This window comes from Haliaeetus leucocephalus, unplaced genomic scaffold, assembly GCF_000737465.1.
Source record: "Haliaeetus leucocephalus isolate CR32 unplaced genomic scaffold, Haliaeetus_leucocephalus-4.0 Scaffold120, whole genome shotgun sequence".
NCBI lineage: Eukaryota > Metazoa > Chordata > Aves > Accipitriformes > Accipitridae > Haliaeetus > Haliaeetus leucocephalus.
In genome coordinates this window covers 206,390-227,158 of record NW_010972556.1, presented here as the reverse complement: position 1 = coordinate 227,158, position 20,769 = coordinate 206,390, and the positions used below count along the sequence as shown (strand labels likewise).

The 20,769-nt window shown below is 36.9% G+C and overlaps 1 protein-coding gene across 1 annotated transcript in view; it reads right to left on the bottom strand.

Moving 5' to 3' along the window:
• HCN1 (hyperpolarization activated cyclic nucleotide-gated potassium channel 1) overlaps positions 1–20,769 on the bottom strand; it is a 190,630-nt gene that overhangs the window by 35,858 nt on the left and 134,003 nt on the right. The window contains exon 6 of the mRNA XM_010585827.1: positions 7,943–8,089. Within this exon, the coding sequence (XP_010584129.1) occupies positions 7,943–8,089 (147 nt within the window). The remainder of the gene's footprint in view (positions 1–7,942; positions 8,090–20,769) is intronic.

Here is a 20,769-nt window from a genome sequence, read left to right as displayed (position 1 = left end):
ATACTTCAGCCTGCTTCTGGACCTAGAATTTAAATTCCACAGTGAAAACTGAAGGAGAAGATTATCTCTCTCACCATATCCAAGGATGAGATTTACAGGAAAGGGATGTGGGCACGTCCATACTGTGCATCCCTGTCTTGCTTGCACATTTTCTACTGGGATCAGGGCAGCCTCCTGCCCTCTGCTTTCCCCCTTCCCCTTCCCACACTCCCCTTATGCAAGTGCCATGACTTTTTACTGCAGAAGCCCATGATGGGAAAATGGAGAGCCCTGGCAGGTACCAGATTGCTTTTCTGTAGCAAGATCCTGCATCTCCTAATCTCGAATTAAAACAAACCATGTAGTTTCCAACCCTGCATCAAGAATTTTCATTTATTTATTTTTCATTTATCGTCAGTTATAGGGTACAAAGGTACCTGCGTTAACTTCTGCTGTTTTAACCTAATGGACTCACAGTCACAATTCAGGGATTTGGGCAAAAGATCATTCTGGTTTAGCTAAATAAAACAAAACTTTCCAAATCCTTCTAGAGAGGACACTAGCTAAGCCAAAGCCAGTACAATGTTAGAAGAATGTGTTTACATAAGGAGAACTAACTCAGAAGTCATCTGAAGTACTTTGTTATTATTTTTAACCTCCTAAAAATCAGCAATGCCATCTGTAATTGCAATAGCATATTCAGACCTAATAGGAATGAACATGCTGTGGTAAGCATTGTCCAATATCTAGTAACCTTTCCTGGCTTTAAGTAGAAAATGCATAAAGGGAAAAAAAAAAGTGCTTGACTCTTTAGATCCACTGCCCCTAGCACTACCTGGGTATTACCCAGCTGAACAATTCTTCAGTCCATTAAAAACTGAGACATGACAGACACTTGGAAGCATGATCTCGGACTGAATAAGGCAATAGTGTGAAATGCTCCTCCGCGGGACAGCACTCCTGTTGCATTAGCTGCTGTTCTTACAGTGTTTAGTTTGCATCTAAATAGTCTGGTAGTTTTCTCAAACAACTTACCTTTCTATGAAAGACAACTACTGCACTAAGATTTGGGGATTTGATTTGGGTTATACTTGAAGAGCTCATGAAAGAACAGCCATTTCTTAAATATTTATTAAGCAACTATGACACAGGAAATCTCGTAGGTGCAGTAACAAGACTGTTCAAAAATCATAACTACTGAGAACTGCTGGATTTACCAAAGCATGTCTCAGCTCAGGATGGAATTCCTAACAAAGCCTGTCAAACACAGAAGGGACTGTGATCAAAGTTTCTTGAATATGTGCAACGGCAATGAAAGTGGTTGACAATTCAAAAGCTGTGTCTCAACTGCAGCATGTACACTTGTGTATGTGCATACATCGAGGTGCAACCCCCCTCCCCCCCCCCAGTTCAGGAAATCAAACTACTTTGTCTTAGGTCTCAGGGAAACAGATTTGAGTGTGCACAGTTTGTTACCATGTCACACCCACTCGGGCAAAGCATCTTAAAACACAATAATCCAATCACCTGGTGACTGTCTGCTCATTTCCAACATTAAAATGGCCCATCTGTTACTATTTTTAATTTAAAATACTTAATTATTTGTAAGAGGTTTTCAAGGATTTGCTTCAGCCTTGTATACTTAGACTATCATTTAGGCATACCTACACAGATCTTCCAAAAATACCAATACTTTTTTTCCCGAGGATTGGTCAAATAAGTAATGCTGGGTATATCAGCATTTCTTCTGCATGACTGACATGCTGCATAATTCATTCATGACTTCAGTACTCCAGAGTATGAACTAAAGTTACATTTCATCTATGCCTATGTGAAAAAAACCTTTAATGCACTAGATAAAGAGGTATTCACTCTCTCCATATAGCTATATAAAAAGATACTTAAATGAGTTCCAGTATTACTACATCTATAATTCTAATGCATTTTCCCTAGTTCCCCTCTTTAAGCTTCGTACCAAGGTTCACTGCATATAAAAATGCATAAAAGTACAGTGGATTATAATGAAAGAATTACCTCTCTGTCTTCCATGAGCTAAATTTATGGATGTAAGTTGTTATGGAAGCAAAATACTTGGAATGTCTAGTAATTTAATATTGACTCTGATGCTTTATTGTTTTTTAATAAACTCATTTGATTTTCTACCATTATTTTAATGTTTGATGGCCTGTATCCAAAAATCATAATGACTACACTATTAAAAAGGATTGAAGCTTACCATGGTCTAATCACACCACGTTTTGGCCTCATACTATTAACTCTGGAGATGTTTCATCCTTTGTGCATAGGATTATAGTATAGTCTAAATGAGAATATAATGTTCTGTGATTTCTAAAGATAAATATTAAATAGAAGAAAAGATATTAAAAAAGGAAGTAAGTTTTAATTGGGAAAAGGAGAAGGTTAACAACTGGGAAAAAAATAGTGAGGTTACCAAATCGATAATTTTAAAATTGATTTTGAAAGGACCAAATAGTTTCTCTGAAAATATACTCAATTTGTCTACAGGTACCAAACTGATCTGGTTTTAGTCCTGTTTTCACTTAGATGTAATTGCTTTTATCAATTATAAATCTAGTAATGGAGGTTTTCCATTATTTTGTTGTGACAGTACCTCCCCTACAAGAACTGTCACAAAATGCCACCCTTGATGCAATACTAAGCACTCTGCAGGATCTTTTTCAGAATCTTACACCTGACTCATTAGGCTGTAATAGGTACCATAATGTACTTACTTATATTCAGTATCCCTATGGGAACAACAAAGGCCAAGAACTTCACACAGTTCTGCTCAATTCCAGAAACAGCACTGTGTAAAGATGAAGAATCTTGTTAAAAAGAAACTAAAAGCAGCTTCTTATGGGCTGGTTGGAAATTACTGATGGAGATCAATGTTAAGTGATACACCTGGACAAATACATAAAATAACGTATCCATTACCTCCTAGGAGTTAGCTCACAGTTACAATTTTTAAAAGGTAAACTCAATGGTTGGCAGTGATTAAAAAAGCAAATTAATGTTAGGAATTATTAGGAAAGGAATTATTCGTATTATTATAAAATCAGTATGCTACCTGCAGATCTGGCGCTCTCATCTCTAAAAGGCTGTAGTAGAGCCAGGAAAAAGTTTAGAGAATGGCAAGAAGGATGATCATGAGGGTGAGCTGACTTCCATGCAAGAAAGAATTAAGTAGAATAGGTTTCTTTACCTTAAAAAATATACAGTTTAAGGATGTTATCACAGAAGTCTATAAAATCATAACTGGCATGTGGAGGGTGGGTAGGAATTGACTGTACTATCACTTTTGCTACAGGAATTAATGGCCATCAAACCGAAAAAACAGTAGGAGCCAGGTTCAGTCCCAAAATGCAGAAGTGGTTCCCCATGCAGCAGGGTACAGGTCTGTGCTCCCGGCCGAAGGATGTTGTGGTTGCAGAGAGAGTGTACGTTGATTCAATGGGAGTGTAAATAAGTAATTGGAAGAGATATGTATTAAGGATTACCCAGTAGACAAATCACATCAATCTCAGAGAAACCCTTGAACTGAAAATATTGGGAGTCTAGGAGAGTCATTACGGGAAATACCGTACTTGCCCTGTTCTCATTCTTCTATGGTCATCCACCTACAGCCACTGCTGGTGAGGCTGGTGGCTTAGACAAATGCCAGAGGTGAGCCACTTTGACCTTTCTTACACTCTGTTCGTAGATGAAACTGCTTATGTATATGCCTTTAAACTTTTGTAATTCAGGTGTCCTTTTGGAATAGATTTCTCTTAGCTGTGGGAACTTTGGGGTTTTTTTGTGTGGTTTTTTTTTTCCTTGTTGTCTGTACTATCTCCATTTCATGTCATGACACTTATAAAGACCACTTTTGGGACTAGGGCCTTCTGACGCCAAATGATGTTTAAGCATATAGGTGGCCAGAACTCTGAGTCAAAAAATGTAAACTTTAGAGAACTTCACAAGTATCCCCATCTGCTGAAGAACCAGAGATGATATCTATAGAGGGGAAACATGCTAATTGCTACCTCAAGAAATGAGGGAGGGAGATAGTTAATTGCAAATGCTGTTAAAGGCAAAATTTATTTCACATGTCAACTGATGTTTGAAGATATAGCCTTTTTTCTGAGTTAGTCAGCTAAGTTTTCTTTGGGGGTGGGGAGGGGCGTGGTATGTGCAGAGAGAGCCTGATGATTAGCTCAGACTTGCTGCAGAACTTGTATGGAGCTACAGATAGGTTTGATAAAGCCAACCCTGCATGGCCTGGAAGAAGCAATTTAAAATCTTCCATCTCTACTGAAATTGTAACTGTCTGGAGTGTCCTGACTATCTGATTCTCAAGAAGGCTGGACAGTTATTATCAGATAAGTCTAACTGTGAAAAAGGGGATATACCTTTCAGTAAGACTGAAATTTCTGAATTTAATGAAAAGAAACCTTTAATTCTTTGCTTTTATCAGAGAGCACCTTTCCTTATGAGCAGGTAGTAGCACACTGCATATGGCAATGCATGGTTAATTCAGTTTGAGTGCATAGAGCTGAGGATATCCAATTAACTACATTACTGCAGGACTAATATACCCAAATTGTGCAACTGACTTAACCGGGGAGAATATAAAGTTTTTAAGTCCCATTTTCTAATAAGTGTCTACCTTAGTTCCCAGTCATTGAAGGGAATTTATTAATTCAAGCTTAACCTTGAATGATACAGGTCAGCTACCAGTTGCTTTACTTAGCTATGAAGCACCTAGAGAGAGCCTTGTAAAATTTAAAAATGGTTAGGATTCTCTTTTTCCTTTTTTTTTATGAAGCCTTAGTTAATTCCCCACAATAAACATGACTCTATTTCTGTTACCCAGCGAAGTTAGCTACTCACACATATGCATCAAAACTTTTCTTAGCTTTTCATTATTTTAATCATCCAATCTACTAGGAATGTTCCATACACAATTTTCAGAAGCTCAGTAAAATTAACATCCATCCTTTTTTTATCAAAAAAGTCATCACTCCTAAAGAGAGTCTAGCTGTAGAAAATTTCAGCTCATACAGTAAACGAATGGCTGAGAACAAGGAGAACTGAAAACACTGCACCTTTTTTTACAATATTTTATTAAATTCATGCTATAATTATGCAGTAGTTTGTGTGTTTTGTTTTGTTCTGCTTACTGTAAGTGAGGAAATAATGGTTTCAGTTGAATGTCTTCATCAGAAGCTACGCTAATCAAGCTAAGTGTGCCATGTGGAGATTCTGAATGTTTAATTCTTACCTTATGCTAAACTCGAAGTATAATAAAATGCAGGATTCATTAAAAACTTAAGAAATGCAGTAAATATTTATTCTTGAATGATGTGGCTAGGGTATCTGTGCTACCACTTGGATGTTATAGCCTTGTCCGGTTATTGGCACGTAAGATGGAATATCTCGTCCAACATACAAACAATTGTGTTCTGCCTTTAAAAGGCTCTAATTTATCATCCATTAGTAACATCAAAAAGCCACTACCTGCACTACCAAACTGCACATACTGAAGTGGCAGCTAAAACAGAATTTGAAACTGCTAAACTAAGCAAAAACCCAAATAGTGTTTTCAGGGCACACTGCACGAACTGCTGCCAGAATTTGGACAGATTTGTTGGGAAACCTGTTCTGGCATTGCCACTGTCCAGTTCTTACTTTCTTTTTTTTTGGATCTTTTTCTGGAACAACTATGTTGTCATCAGGGCAGTGTGCAACTGATTGTAGCTGAGTAAATACATTTTTCTTATATAATACAGAGAACAAAGAAGACCTACTAAGTACAGCATGATCATAGCAAAATCAGAAGCCACTCCTTCCATGAAATTCTGTTCTTACTTCATGTTTTTAGTGGCTCATTAATTTTTGAAATTTTCCATGCTTGGTCTCTCCCCAGAAGTGCTTTTTGGTTTTTTATGCTTGACCAGATTTGCCTTGCTGCTCTTAAGCAATAAGAAAAAAGGAAGGAAAGGGGATAGAACTAGTGGAGGGAGGGAGAGAGGCTGAGAGCGAGGGAGGAAACAAGGAGAGAAGGAGGAAAAGATGGGTAATTAGCGTGCCATAACTGCAAATTGTTGTTAGTAAAAGAAGATTTTGCAATGGAAGGGTAGTAGACTTCATTTATGGAGAAATGCTTTCCTTAAAAGCGGAAATAGATGAAACTGTTTCTGATGTCAGTGACTGAGGTGTCTGTACACACTTCTGTTCCTTTCGCAAAACAAAAGCTCCATACTGGTCAAGTTTCATGTTCTGACTGTCACTGTTCTCTAGGGATAATTCCCACACTTTTCCTGTCCTACATGATAGTTTTTTATAGTACATTCTCCTCGTGACATGTCAAAAGCTGCCGAGGGGAGCCACAGGGTAAACTGGCAGAGGCAGTGCGGAAGCCAGAGCCCTCTACCTGCCCTCCAAAACACTTACAAATTCACAATGTAATGGAAGGACTCCGGCTACATTTATGTTAGGGAATTATTTGGCCCAGGCACTGGAATTCAGTCAGCTGTATTGTTAATTTGTTAGAACAATCATGGTTTGGCCTGATTTTGACTTGAACCATCTAGCAATGACCCAGCAATTTGGGGCACTGTTCACCGTTCCCAGCTGGCAGTTTGTAAGAAGGGAGGCCACTATTGGACTTTGATAACACAGACATGGCAAAACTGTGCCAGCTGCCCTCAGAGCCCGTGAATGCACAACACATTGCTTCTTATAACTGTTTTAAATACGGAGCTTGATTGATTTTGGCAATGGATTGTATGACATGTTTTCCCTTCACAACAAAAAGCAGGATTCAATGATACAGAGAACACATCACAGACCTATGCTCTTCTCATGCGATGAAACTTGTTAAAGAAAACCCTCAACCTTGACATATCTTTCCAAAAGTACAGATGTCATCCTGTGCTCTGTTGGGTGGGTTTATATATATATATACACACACATATATATACATCAAAAAGTAGACTCAATATATATATATGTACACACAGGCATGTATTCAGCACCACTCATCCCATAGCAGAGGATACTACAAAGCATTACTTGATATCACTGAAAATTACACAGGTTTCATCACCTATCAGATTGCTCCTCCTTTACTGTCCCCTTTTCTTGTTTCTTTTCTCTTTTCCCTGTTTATGCTTTCTTCTCTAAATTATTCAACTTCATTCTTCTCTGGTTTTTTTTCCTCCTTTCAGTAGAGGGTATCGGCCAACTGATAATACAAACATCCTTGAGTAGGTCAGGCATGAGCACCACCCAACAGAAGACAGTCAGGTTTATATTCCCATTAAGCAGCTACCTCTATTACAACAAGATGAATGCTGCCTTCCTCCCACACAAGCACCTTGCTTCCAGACATGACATGACATGACATGACATAAACCACCAAACTGGAATACAGACTACAGTTTTAACAAAAGAGATTTTTAATGGCTTGTATATCATATTCCAGCTTCCCCATCTCGAGTAGAGACCATCTTGTCCAATGATGCTACTTCACAGAATCAAACAAAGCAGTTCTCCCTTCACTGGTGGCTTTCAGTGGTTTCATCTGCACAGATGCGTGGTTAGCAAGTAGGGAGAGCAGAAAAAAACCTTTCATCCAGGACTATTCTAGTCCAGTGCCTATCTGTTCTAAAGAATGGCAGAAAACCATGAGTTTCTCTTAACAATTAACGATGGGGTTTTACTCTTTGACATCCTTGTGTGGCAGTAACTCTGACAGACTGGTTCAGAATAGAGTGTAAATCTGCTTATTTCTTTGTGTCGATCTAATACAAAATTCATTCTCCTGGTCATTCATTGACTAGGTCAAATGAGATTAAATGTTACATAATAGAATCAGAAAGAGCATTTCAACAAAGAAGCAGCAAACACAGGAAACTTTTCTGTACCATGAAGAACTACTCAAATACTTTAATCTTACCTCCCTGAGGGGATCATTGAGCTCATTCAAAATGTTTTCTTCATCGAAGATCTTGCCTTGGTAGCGGTGCTCATAGTAATCATGGATCTTCTGGCGCATTTCAGCAGGTAACTTGTGGAATGACATGTACTGTTCCACTTGTTTGTACTGTCAGGACAATAAAAGGAAGAATCAGAAAAAAACCCCTACTTTTTTACTATCTAAAGGCACCTACAAAATGAAAACTTATTCAAGTATCCACTTAAGCTTTACATATTTCATAAAGACAACATTTTATTCATATGTCAGAGAATCCTCACACAGATATTAGTTAATTTAGTATTACTCACGTGGCAGCACAACTAGAAATTACGGAAACTGTCTTTAGTGGTGATGCTAATATCCACATCAATATGTAAGTTTTAGTAGCCAAACCCTCACACTTGTCACACTTTGTTCCCTAAATTCCCAGCTATACAGAAGTTGTGAAAGTACATCAACACCATTTTTAGCTCATTCCATGCGGCAGACAGGGAAACTGTACACAGTGTCCATCTACATCTCTAGTGCTGCATTCAGAGAGAGTTTAAGGTATGAAATTTCAGAAACTGGCTATGCTGTATTAATATGCAACATATTAATGTTGTGTATGCTTATAAAGTGACTGAAGAACAAAGTTAAAATCTGTGGAAATACTGAAGTAGAAAGCATTCCTCAGGAGGAATGAAGAGAAAAGAGAAGTGAACTGGAAAAATAAGCATGACATCAGGAAATAGAAAGTGGGGGAAGAGAGAGATGCCAAGACCCAGGAGACTCAGAGGATCTCACTTCATTTACCTTGCGCATTTGGTTTCCTTGTTTCTACTAGTCCTCTGTCCTGTCTTCTGCTTTGTTTGCATCCCTTCTTCAGAAGCCTTTTTGGATAGCATAATTTTCAGAAAAGAAAGTCCCAAACTAACATACTCAGAGTTGTACTGTACTAAACTATGTGATACATCTCAGACCCACAAAATGGAGAAGTTGCCTGTACCACGAATGGACAAGTACCACCTGACCAAGGCTTTTGCCCCTCAGAACTCCCTTCCTTGTCTCAGTTGAAGAGGATAAAACCCCTCCCAGGCTTATAAGTGAGTTAAAACTTGGCAGAAACTTGGTTTACTTCTGTAAAGAGTCTTCATTTAATTTTTTTATTCATTTTTTCATGCTTAATTAGGCAATTTTAACTGTTTTCAGTGAAAAAGCCAATGAAGTCTTAATTAGGATCAGCATCTCTGTAGAGCAATTACATGAATTTATAATGTACATGCACTCCTTATGAACTGCAGCACATATCCTTTAACTTGTATAACTGAAGGCTGCTCCATCCTCTGGAACTGAAATTAGTTTTTGCTTTGCAAAGTGGCATAAGATTAGATGAGGCCGTGTGTACAACATGCATTCCACAAATAAGAGGAAAGTAATTTTGCATGGGACTATTTAACAATGTATGATGAATATGTAAGTCTGATTTAACCTCTGTACGGCTATTTTGCACCTCTGAAGCAAGAATTCTTCACCCCCATCCTTTAGAAGCGAGATTTAAATTTGCATGCTCATCATCAGTTTCTGTTCTGATACGGAGAAATTTATCCATACATTGTGGGTTTGAATCAGAGTTGTGGGTCACCAGAAGACAGACATGCTCTAGCACAAACAAATTATTGTTTCTAAAATTACCCTACTAATCAGTCGCAGCTAATCTAGGCACAGATTTACTTAGAGGGAAAGGACATGAGATTGCCCAGTGCTCCACATACCTCACCAAGGTGGCCACATAGCCCTAGCTGCTGTGCAGCGCTCCAGCTTTTCTGCAGCAAAGCCAAGGAGAAGATGCACTGCGCAATGTCCCCTTTGTGTCTGTGTCCAGCCTGCCATTGCTGTGGCCCCATGTAAGGATACGTAACGTGTGTCGTGTTGTAGTACATACACATGGGCAGGGAAGGGACTTCACTGTGCTCCCTAGCACAGGGGCTGCACCCCTCTACCCAATCTTATTTGCATACAAATGTGCTTGAGCAACACTAATGAGGAGTAATCCTTGTTAAGAAAAAACAGACATTCATTGAGATGTATATTGTAGGAGAGCTGCAAAGGACTTTTATACCAGAATGACCTTGAATAAGAGAACATTCATGCTAAAAGCAATTTGCTTTGCCAGCAATTTACACTGCTCCCTTTCATTAGTGCTGTTATTTGAATAGGTGCTTTCTCCCACACACCCGAGTTCTTTTCTATACCAGGGTTTATGCTTACACATGAGAATTTTAGGGAAACAGAAAAAATAAAACTAGTAGGAAGGTAGTGCTTATCACTGGTGTATCTTAAAATGTTTCCAAATTAGTAACACACAGAATAATAGGGACAGCTGCATATTAGCAACATTTTCTTTAAAAAATCTACAAGAAGGAAGTTAAAGTCTCCCACAATTCCAAGAAATATTTAACCATCTAAAATACTATCAAGGTCTCTTCCTATGTCAAATTATCTGACCCTGTGAGTGTACAGTATACTATCACTATCACCCTGTAATAAATCTTTTCTTAATCTTTCTCGGTGTCATTTTCACTCATATTCTGTATCATTCATGCTACTACTGCTCCCTTCTTGACATTCTGTCATAGCATTCACGTGAAGTGTTCCCTCAAAACTCCTAACACTCTTTTCTTCAGCAACTGATATCTTCCACTAACTCAGTCCAAGTAATGATTGCTGGTTTATTTCTCAGAAAAGCAAGTTCATTTTTTCAGCATGCTATATATCACTGTGATGTGTCACATGCCAGTTGCAAAAAACTGTGCTAAAATGAAGATGCAAAGAGAGCAAAATTAATATGGTCTTGCTCATTTCGTGTAATAAAACACTAATTTTTCCAAGTTAGTTCTGAAGAATATTTTCTCTATGGGTATCACAGATATCAATAATGGTTAGAACTGGAGATGTTTTTCACTTTTAAATAATTATAATGAATTTTGTTGGTTTTTTTACTCATGAAAAAAATGCACATAACTTAAAGAGAAATGAACTATTTTCTGGGAAAAAAAAAAACATGTCAAAAAGGTTTAAAAATTCTCATTAGCACCGTGAATCCCTTGAATAAAAATGAAAATTCAGTAGCTTCTTCCCCTGATTTTTCTAAGTGTGATTTTACATATGAAGTTGATAAAATTGTCAGTGAAGTTAAATTTTGTCAAAACTTTGTATTTTAATCATATTTAAAAGAGCTGTAACTGATCCTGAGTCATCCATCAGACCTGACACTTGAACCTGCATCTTTATATGAGTGGAATAATTTCTCTCTGACTCTTCTCATTACACTGTATCCTGTATCTCTTCCCTTCCAGGTTGAAAATTTTGGTTTGCATGGTTTTTTTTTGTTTTGGTTTGGTTTGGTTTTAGGGGTTTGTTTGGTTGTTGTTTTCTTGTTTGTTTTGCTTTATCCAGAAAAGAGATGGCTTAAGTCCACATTCATTAAAGCACCTTTGGTGCTTACATCTGCGTGAAATAATTTTCAGAGCCACAGCAAGTTCCCTCAAAACTGACTTTAATTTCTTTTCCTTTTTTTTTTTTTTCCTTTTGTTATGGCACATGGGAAGCACCAGACTACATTCAAAATATAAACGACTGTGTTAAAACTCTCTTTTTAATTTCAAATTGCCTTTCCATACTTGGTCCTGCCTGACACAAGGAAGACTTCATTTTCCAGGGAGGACTGTTTAGTAAGGGACTCCATGCGTGCACATCTAAAGGGATGTCAGAGGCCTCTAAAAGCAACAGAAAACTTTGGTTTCTGAGGAGAGAAAGAGGCATCCAGGCTATTCATCAGAGCCTGCGCTGGATGAAGACATGGCAAGACAAAGGAAAGCTAAGATAAACGTTTTAAAATGAGAACATTGTTGTTTTATCTAATGTTACTACACACAAGTGACTTTATTTCCATAAAATCCTAAACATGGTCCAGTTAACCTCAAAATGTTTTCTGGTAATCAAATGCTTTCAGACTGCTTTAAAAAACTTCTTAATGCATACTGATATAGCTGACTGCAATTAAATAAAAAGATTGTCATCTTTCTTTCTTTCCCTGGATCAGCTGGCTTATACTCTGAAATATGGAGACCTGATCCTACTTGATGCTATTTAAAATGCTTTTATTATTCATACAAATACCTATTTTTGTATCCTGCTGTGCCTGTATACTATCTACTCTGTTTTTGGCCTGTACAAACCATATATTCTTTTTGCACTTTAATCGTCCTATCTCTCAAATTCGTTACATGTTGTCTTATATTTTCATAGAAGTAAACAGTATTTTTGAATGCTGATGCTGTTTTTCGTACCTGCTACAACTATGTATTCCTGGTCTATTCAATATCTCACTGAATGGAAGAAATACTGTGCTGCTTACTGCTCCATGCCTATCTCTTTTTCAAGGTGAATATTCAATTGTTTGTCCTAAAATGAGTACGTATATTAATGTGATTTATATATTGCACTGCCATAATTTCAGTAATTTCTATCCCAGTGTTTTATATTCATCACTGAAATGAAAATACCCATAAATGCTACACAAATAAACAAATAAAATTGCTGAAATAGGTGAGAGCTAAGTGGATTACAAAGTTAGGTAGTATTTCACAGATTTTTACTGCAAAGCATCATCCAGTAATAACTGCTTCTTGTTGTTTCAGCCATAATCTTATTCATGGGCTCCTTGTATGTAGCAAAATTCTGCTACTATGTTCCTCCAGCAAAAGGTGAGTAGTATGACACTGATCACATGAGGTCCTTAGTAGAGTTGGTTAGGAAACTACAGTTATCCTTAAAAAAAGAGGAATGGAAAAAGACAAAGGAGAGGAGTGAGGTCTTTTTCATAACAATTTGCAACTGAAGCAGGGAAAATATTTTAAAAATAAGACAGTAGACCAATACAGGCAATATCCCAATGAAACCAGTAAAATGGAAACCTGAATGTTGATCTCTCACAAGATATTTTAGTACATAAGTTGAGCCTACCAGGTCCTTTCCTCATAATATTTCATAACAATCAAATTGCCTTTTTTAGCTGAAAAAAATCTGAGAGTCCTAATAATCTTTACAGCTTAAGATTCAGTCCTTGATACAATAAACCATATAAACATGAAATACATGAAAAGTATCAGTTAAAAACTATGAACTAATGACATTCTCTTATTGTACCTGGACCTGGACCTGGTCACACCCAAACTACCTGAATACAACAAGTGCCAATGTCAGATTCTTCCAAAATGTCAGCACTCAACTACATTGATAACTGACTAGCTTTTTTAAAATGACCTAGGTCCCTGCACCACCACTTGAAAATCCAGCTTGAACGATATGCCTTTTGCACTTCGTACAATGATTTTGACCTTGGCAACAGAGACCCACTTCTATGAAAGCTCCCCCAAAAAAACTGTAAGCATCTGTAAAAATGTTTATGTTCAGGTTCTCTTTCTTTTTACCACAAGTGTAATCCTGACCCTTAAAGTACATTAATAAAATATTTTAATTGTGTTTTTAACATACTGTACAAGATGTTAATATAAAATGAATCACATATAGACAGGCTAGGAAAAAAAGAGGAAGTAGCACTTTATTGGAGGTTTACATCCAGTCAGAGCCACAGCCTTACGAATACAAACTTTTCAATGTGATGTAAAAAAAAACCCCTATATACTGATTACAAATGTAAAAAGAAAGCAGCAGTAATTTGTAAAATCCTTCTGCTGAATTAAGGAAGTTCAGTTCCACAATTTAAATGCAATAAACTCATCAGTATTCTTAAAATGGTTTGAAATTGCTTGCCTGCCATGTATAAAATAAGAATCTAAGCAGCATTGCAATATGCAGATTTAACTCACTGAGAAGGAGCAGAAAGGTGAGAGGAGGCAATTTGATCAAGATTGAAGCCTTTCTAAATAATGAACATCAAGCAAAGAACCATCAAAATTCTGCATGGTTTCTAAACTACATTAGGAAAAATAGGTCCCCTGAGTTATTCAATTTATTCCCTTGATATTGCAAAACCTCAGATCACATAACTCCTTATAAACAAATCAAGCCATCTCAAAACCAGACCTTCTCTCTCCATCAATCCTTTAAGAATATTGTTTCAGGAAGCTCAATGGTCTTCTATATAGTTCTGAACCTTATTTAAAATTTCAATCTAAATGTACGCAGATGCAGTTTAAATCAATTAATGCTTAGTACAAAATTATCTAGCAGCTCCAAAAGCTTGTGTTCCTTGGTATTTCTCTCTGGAGTGTTTATAGATGGAATCATGTCTCTTCTCAGCCTCATGTGAGTAGTCTATTCTACTTTTTGTTCAGAAGACAACATACTGGCCTTCATCTTTTTCATCCATTCTGACTTCAGTTCATCTTTCTCCAACTGCAATTACTAGAACTGTACATAATATTTTAGAGGAAGTCTCACTAATTCATAATTCATACTACTATTACTTTCCCATCTAGTGGAAAACCAAGATGCATTGAAATGGTTGTTTTCAGTCATTCTATGAGCAGCTTCATCACTCAGATTCCTCATTTTCTCCTTGCCACTTGGAATTGCTGTGCTCCTCATCCTCCAGTTTAGAGCAGCAGCTTGTACTAGTACCCGAGTCGTTTGATTTTTAAATTCTGAATTTCATCTTATTACTTCGCCTCTCAAAACTCAACTCAATCTTTCTATGAAGTATCTTGATCTTTCTATAATATTAGCATCTGAAGCCTTATACCACCCTAAGGTTCATATCATCATTGAACTCATCAGCACACTCCTGAAGGTATTATGCAAGACTAGTGACAGTATCATGCCTTTAGGTATTTTTCTACTAGGCTTGTTCCAGCTTGATATCTGGAAAACCTGCAATGGGCCCATGACCAAACTGGGGGAAGGACCGGCAGCAGTACATGTGAAAGAAAAGAAAATTGCTGTCTTACACTAGCTTTGCTTGTGAGAGCAGGAGGAGGTCTACATACCCTAAAGAAAATCAGTTTTGTGTATATGACACGTTATGGTCTACATAGAAGTTGTTACATAGAACAGATCCCAGAAACTCCTTATACATCCCAATACTTAAATGATTTTCATATTTGTAAATTTTCATCTATGGCTACTTTCAAAAAATCAAGAAAATCAAAAGGCAGCAAATTTGACTATCACCAAAATTGGACTTTGAACAGAAACTTTTGGAATTATAAAATTAAGACTGCTGTCTTTCTGTGCTAAATAGTCTTGAAAAATGTGAACTGACAAAAAAGAATGGAAAGTTTTTAGTGCGATGCCTTAGTTCAGCTTTCTAAAAGTCAAGTGTATAATTTAAACCAGTTACCCTGATTCCTTTCTCATAACCAGACAGAGATATAACAAGGGGCAATTAATCTCATTCTAAAATTCATGTCTCGCATACATGGCATAAACTTACCTTTGTCATCCTTCTCTCTCTCTCTCCATTGACCCTAGGGGAGGTCTAAGTGACTAGCACTGACAAATCAGCTAAACATCAACTGTAACCATGTATTTTAAAATAATGATTTATTTACAGATTCTAAAATATGAACCTTTCTATTGTGATACACATATATATACAGTATCCGATCCAATAGGAAAATACTAAAGGATTACTTTCAAGTTCATTCACCCTTATAACTCTGCTTCTAAAATTTTAGACTTAAAGGAAGAAATTTAATAAATTTAGTTTTCAAAAGAAGAAAGTGAATGCTACAGGGAGACACTGATGAATCTTTAGTTATCAAATGCCAAGTGAGGATTTTATATTTGTGTTTCAGACTTATGGAAAAAAGCAGATGGGTCCTCTACATTGGAAGTGCAATAAATGAGGTTCTATCTGATTAAAAGGGAAAGGCAGTTAGTATGCCAACGCATCACTGAATAACAACTGACAAAATGCACTGAACTACAAAACGGTCTGATGTATAAAGGATTTAATTCTAATAAAGCAATATAATTATAAAATTTCTCCCCTGACTAACTTTTTAGTAGTGACTAGGCACATGATTCAGGTGACTGTCAGTTATCTTACCTGGCAGAGCATATAGCATTTCAAAACCCAGCTCATCTTAATAGGTTTTCAAGTAAGTGTTGAATAAAAAGGCAGAGTCCCAATATTTTCATATGGTCCAAATAGCTTTTTCTTGGTAGAGCATTTCTATAAACACACAGCTTACAATGTTATGAAACAATTTTCCAGTATTTTTTAATCCCTGTGAAAGTTCATTGGGTTTACACCCCAGGGGTTGAAATGTAATTCCCGCACTTCCCACAAAATATAAGCAGGTATCATTGATGTCAAAATCATTTTTCTCTGTGCTATTGTGCTGTTAAGGCTTTGAAAGGAGCTGAAGGAAACAAGGAGCTTTGTCTCTCCTCTTGTCCTTCACTTTGCTGGGCACAAGATTTTATTTTCTACCTACAGATTTTTTTTATATTTTTTTTTTTTTTCAGTGAAGAAAAGAGTGAAAAACTTTCTGATGTAGTTTGGGGCAGGGGGCAGGGGAGAGAGGGAATTGTTTCAAAGCATCTAAACATTGACATTAATTTGCTTATTCATGGAGTTCTAGGCCCCTCACTTCTATGCAGGAGGTACCAGACAGACGACATTGCAGGAAAAGAGAGGTTCAACAGGGATCCTGAGATACAGAACATGAGGGATGCCATTTGCAATGGTTGTTTAAGCAAATACAGTTTAACATGGAAGCTATCCAAAACAAAATGTAAAATGTTTTAAGCTAAAACAAAATTATGTATTTTGGGGGGGGTTTGTTTGTTTGTTTCATTGATTTTGGTGCTGTTTATTTTTTAAAAAGGAAAATGGATATAATTTTCTTGGAGTGTGGAAAGGTTAATGGTTTTGGTGGAAAATTTTGCTTTGTGGAAAGTGTGTTTGGTATTAGAAATATCCACCTCCCCCTCAAGCAGTGCTAATACATAGCTCTGGAGGTAACAAAAGCTGTATGGACATTGACAGAACTGAACGATGATCACACATTTGCAATGAACTGCAGCTGGGTAGAGGCTTTGCCACATTAACTACACGAGAGGTTTTATTGCCTCTTTCTCAAAATTATTCACATGCCTAAGTGGACTTGGAAAGCAAATAATCATGGAATTACACAAACTATTAACTATGCAGGAAACTTTCCTGTTTAAAAATGAAACCTATCAAAATAACATTCTGGTTTACAATTCACAGAAGTATCTGTAATGTCTACTATGCTTAAATTTAGTATTCAACTGAATGTTGACTTATCATTCAAATTACATTGAAGAGGGAATATAAAAAATGCCAACTGAAGTTTCGTCTGACCAAAAATTCACAGGCAATTAATTTTTAAGCAATATATTATTTCATTTGTTGAGATTTCATTCTGCAGCAGAAGGATAACTGCAAGTGCAATGAATGAGTACTGAAAGAATATGAAGGGGAACAGTTTTTCGCCTTCTGAAAAAAGAGTAACATCACTTTTTAAAAACAATCTTTCAGCAAAATATACTTTTTAAGATTAAAGGGATAAGATTTGCAAAATTCTGTGCAAAGAACACAAAATGAAAATACATAACTTCCATTTAAAGGTACTATTTTGAATGAAAACATTGAGTATTTTAGGCAGCCTCTTTGCTAAAGCACTTTATAAGCTGTTTCAATTAAATTCCATATATTCTATTATGCAACACTATTAAAATAGTATGTACAAATTACATGTCGTCCCTCCCCACCAAAAAACAGAATGTGCAATTTCATATGGCACATTTCCCCCTTTTTATGATACCCATCTCCCTCTCATAGGAAGCAATAAATTAATTTGCTTTTTTCACTCAGTTGTTTGAGAAATTAGATAATAGATTGTTTACAAGCTTTTAAAATGATCTCTTAACCCAATATTCAATAGTTCCAACTCACTAGCTGAGCTGCATGGTTGTATGTCTAGATATCACATGATATTGCTTCTGTTTGCTGAATGAATAATCTAATTTGTATAAATAAAAATAATGTCTGAAAAAAGTCCCTGAGGCTCAATTCTCCCAGGAAGAATTTGAATAACATCAGACAATCATAGACAGCAGGCTACATTTTTCTTCCTTTTGCAAGAACTTCCAGTGTAACTTTGTAAGTGGCTTCTATGTTAAAATAATAATAAAAGGCATTAAGTTACAGATTAGTGGGAAAGGAATGAGAAGAATTGCATAGCTTATATTTATTAATGGCTATTTAACAGATTTTCAATTCAAATTTCTCTTGTCACATTTATTCCAAGAACCTTGTATTTTTCTCTTCTTTAACTCCTTAGCGTGTCACCAGCTGCAAGCATTACTCCTGACACACAGTGGTGTAAATGAGGTAAAACCAGTATTCCTGCTCCCAAAAGATGGGGAACCCCTATTTTTGGCCCAGCCATTGTTTGACTGTGGGAGTCTGGGCAGGGCATGTAGATACTGCAGGATACTGTTATATGAATCTTTTCCATCTCAGACTGCAAACAGTGCTATTCAATGAACCTGTCAGCTGGGTGATAAAAGGTCTCTGAAGTTATTATCTCTTTTCTGCAGTTGTCAGTCATACAATCCATTCACCAACTGTTTGCGTGCCTCGATTCACAGTTACAGAACCAAACAATAATATAGTGGGTCTGCTGCTCTGTATTAGCTGCGTTGATGCCCCTTGCCTGGAGCTTCAGCTACTGGCAGCTACAACAGAGTGGAGAACATGATCACTGATCAGCTCTCTTCTACAGTAAGGGAATCCTATCTCACTAATGAGTATTCCTCATTATTGCAAAGCCCTCATGTTATGCAAACACAGCATAGGTCTAAGCTTTTACCTACTGCCCTTAGTTGACAACCTGAATGGTTTTTAGATTACCAGAGGACAGAAAGGAGAGAAATGTCAAAAACACCTTCCCAAGCTATAAAGAATTCTGGATAAATATTCCTAAAGTATTTAAGCTCAACTTCTGTTCAGTCTCACCTAATATTTAAAAGCATTATCTTCAGTAGCTCCTACTATGTATTTGATATTTGCAGCACTCATTCTCTTCCATACGACAACAGGTTTTTTTACCTGTACAGGAGTGGACTCATTGCTTCTGTCCCAATATTAAAAATAATCTCTTTAGGCTCCTACTCCATACTCACTGGAGGGCTGCAGCTGGTTTCCATGTGCTTGGCCAAAGGGGACTCTTGTCCTCCACTGGAAATTCAACCAGGAGTTAAGAAACATTGCTGCACCCCTTGCAAGGGTTACTGTATGTCTGGTGTTTGTGCAGTTCATCCTTTTAAAATCCTTTTCATCCTAGCTTTGACTGGGATTATTAGGAAAAGAAAGAAAGGTTTTGCATGCCGAAATATCTCCATGTTTCAAATGGGGACAAGACTCAAATCCCTGTCCCTCTCTTGTACGTGTTCCCCCAAACACATTGGAAAAAGGAATGACTTCCATTTCACAAACACTTCTCATTTATGCGTAGTCCTCTGGTCTACAATGGCAGGTTATTTAATGAGCCAGCTGAACTTTTGATCTGACTGTCGAGGCACCAAAGGACAATCTCTAACCAAATATTTGGTCAAACTTCAAGTTAGCGCTAGCCTTAACATTTACTTATAGGATGATTATCTGTGATGACAACCGTATACCAAAAATGAGTAAGCACAGATGGTTCTCAAATGACCAGAGATCTGGTTGTGTTCAGAAAAGACACCAAACAGTGAACCTGCCAATCAACCGTTTGGTTATCTTATTTCAGTAGCGGCAAAGTAGTAAGCTCACCTGTCTGTCCCACAGTCGTTGAATGGCTGAACTCACTATGAATCCAGGGATATTTCTACAATCTGCTTTCTTCACTGCTACTCTGCTTAGCATACAGGGATTTTCACAGAAGGAAAAAAACTAGTTTATAATCAACCATAGATCAAAATAAAAAGTAAGTTTCCTGATGACTGGTATGACAGGTTCACTTTTATAGTTCTTTATCATGAGATGGAACTGAAGTGATTTGTTTAGCCTAAAAACTATCGTCTGTTTACTATCTATTTTTCACTAAGTACCTCCCAAAGAGCACTGTTGATTCCAAGAATGCTTTAACCTGTCATTTTACTTACATGCAATAATTAAACATTTCCTTTCAATTGCCACAAAATACACAATCTCTTATTATGGTTCTTTTTAATTAGTGTAATTGAGAAATTAAGTAAGTTATGGGGAATTTTCTGAATAGGATTTGTTTTCTTAGTCTGTTCTTTATCTCGCGCAAATCTGCTTTTTACTGTTTTAAAAAGGGGAGGGAAGGGAAGGAGCATGTAAACCAGGCTAGTTCCTCTCTTCACAGAGGCAATGACAGAACTCTGATTTAATGAAACAACTATCAAAGCCCCAAGGCATGAAAAGAAAAGCATCACTTCCCCATGCTACTATAGATGAAACTCTATCAAGTCTAAGGCAGGATTATTTTCTTTTTTAATGCGGAAAATACTGTACAGATGACAGTTTATTAAAAAATATCAGATATGCTGTAATGGTCTCCTCAAAATTGCCAGTTTCAAAGTGAAATTTAATACCTATCCAGTCATCTTGTACAATTTTCCTTATCTTTTGAATGTTCTGGATTCAATTTTTTTTCTTTTTAATTTGCCTGTGCCAGTAAAAAAGAATATACATTAAAAGAAGTGCCTGGAGTGGAGGGAGAGGAGGCACAAGGAGTTATTGCCCACATACACTCTGGGGGAAGAAGGGGGTGAGGGAGATCAGCTCGTCTCTGCTCAGTCACTCCTTCAGTTCA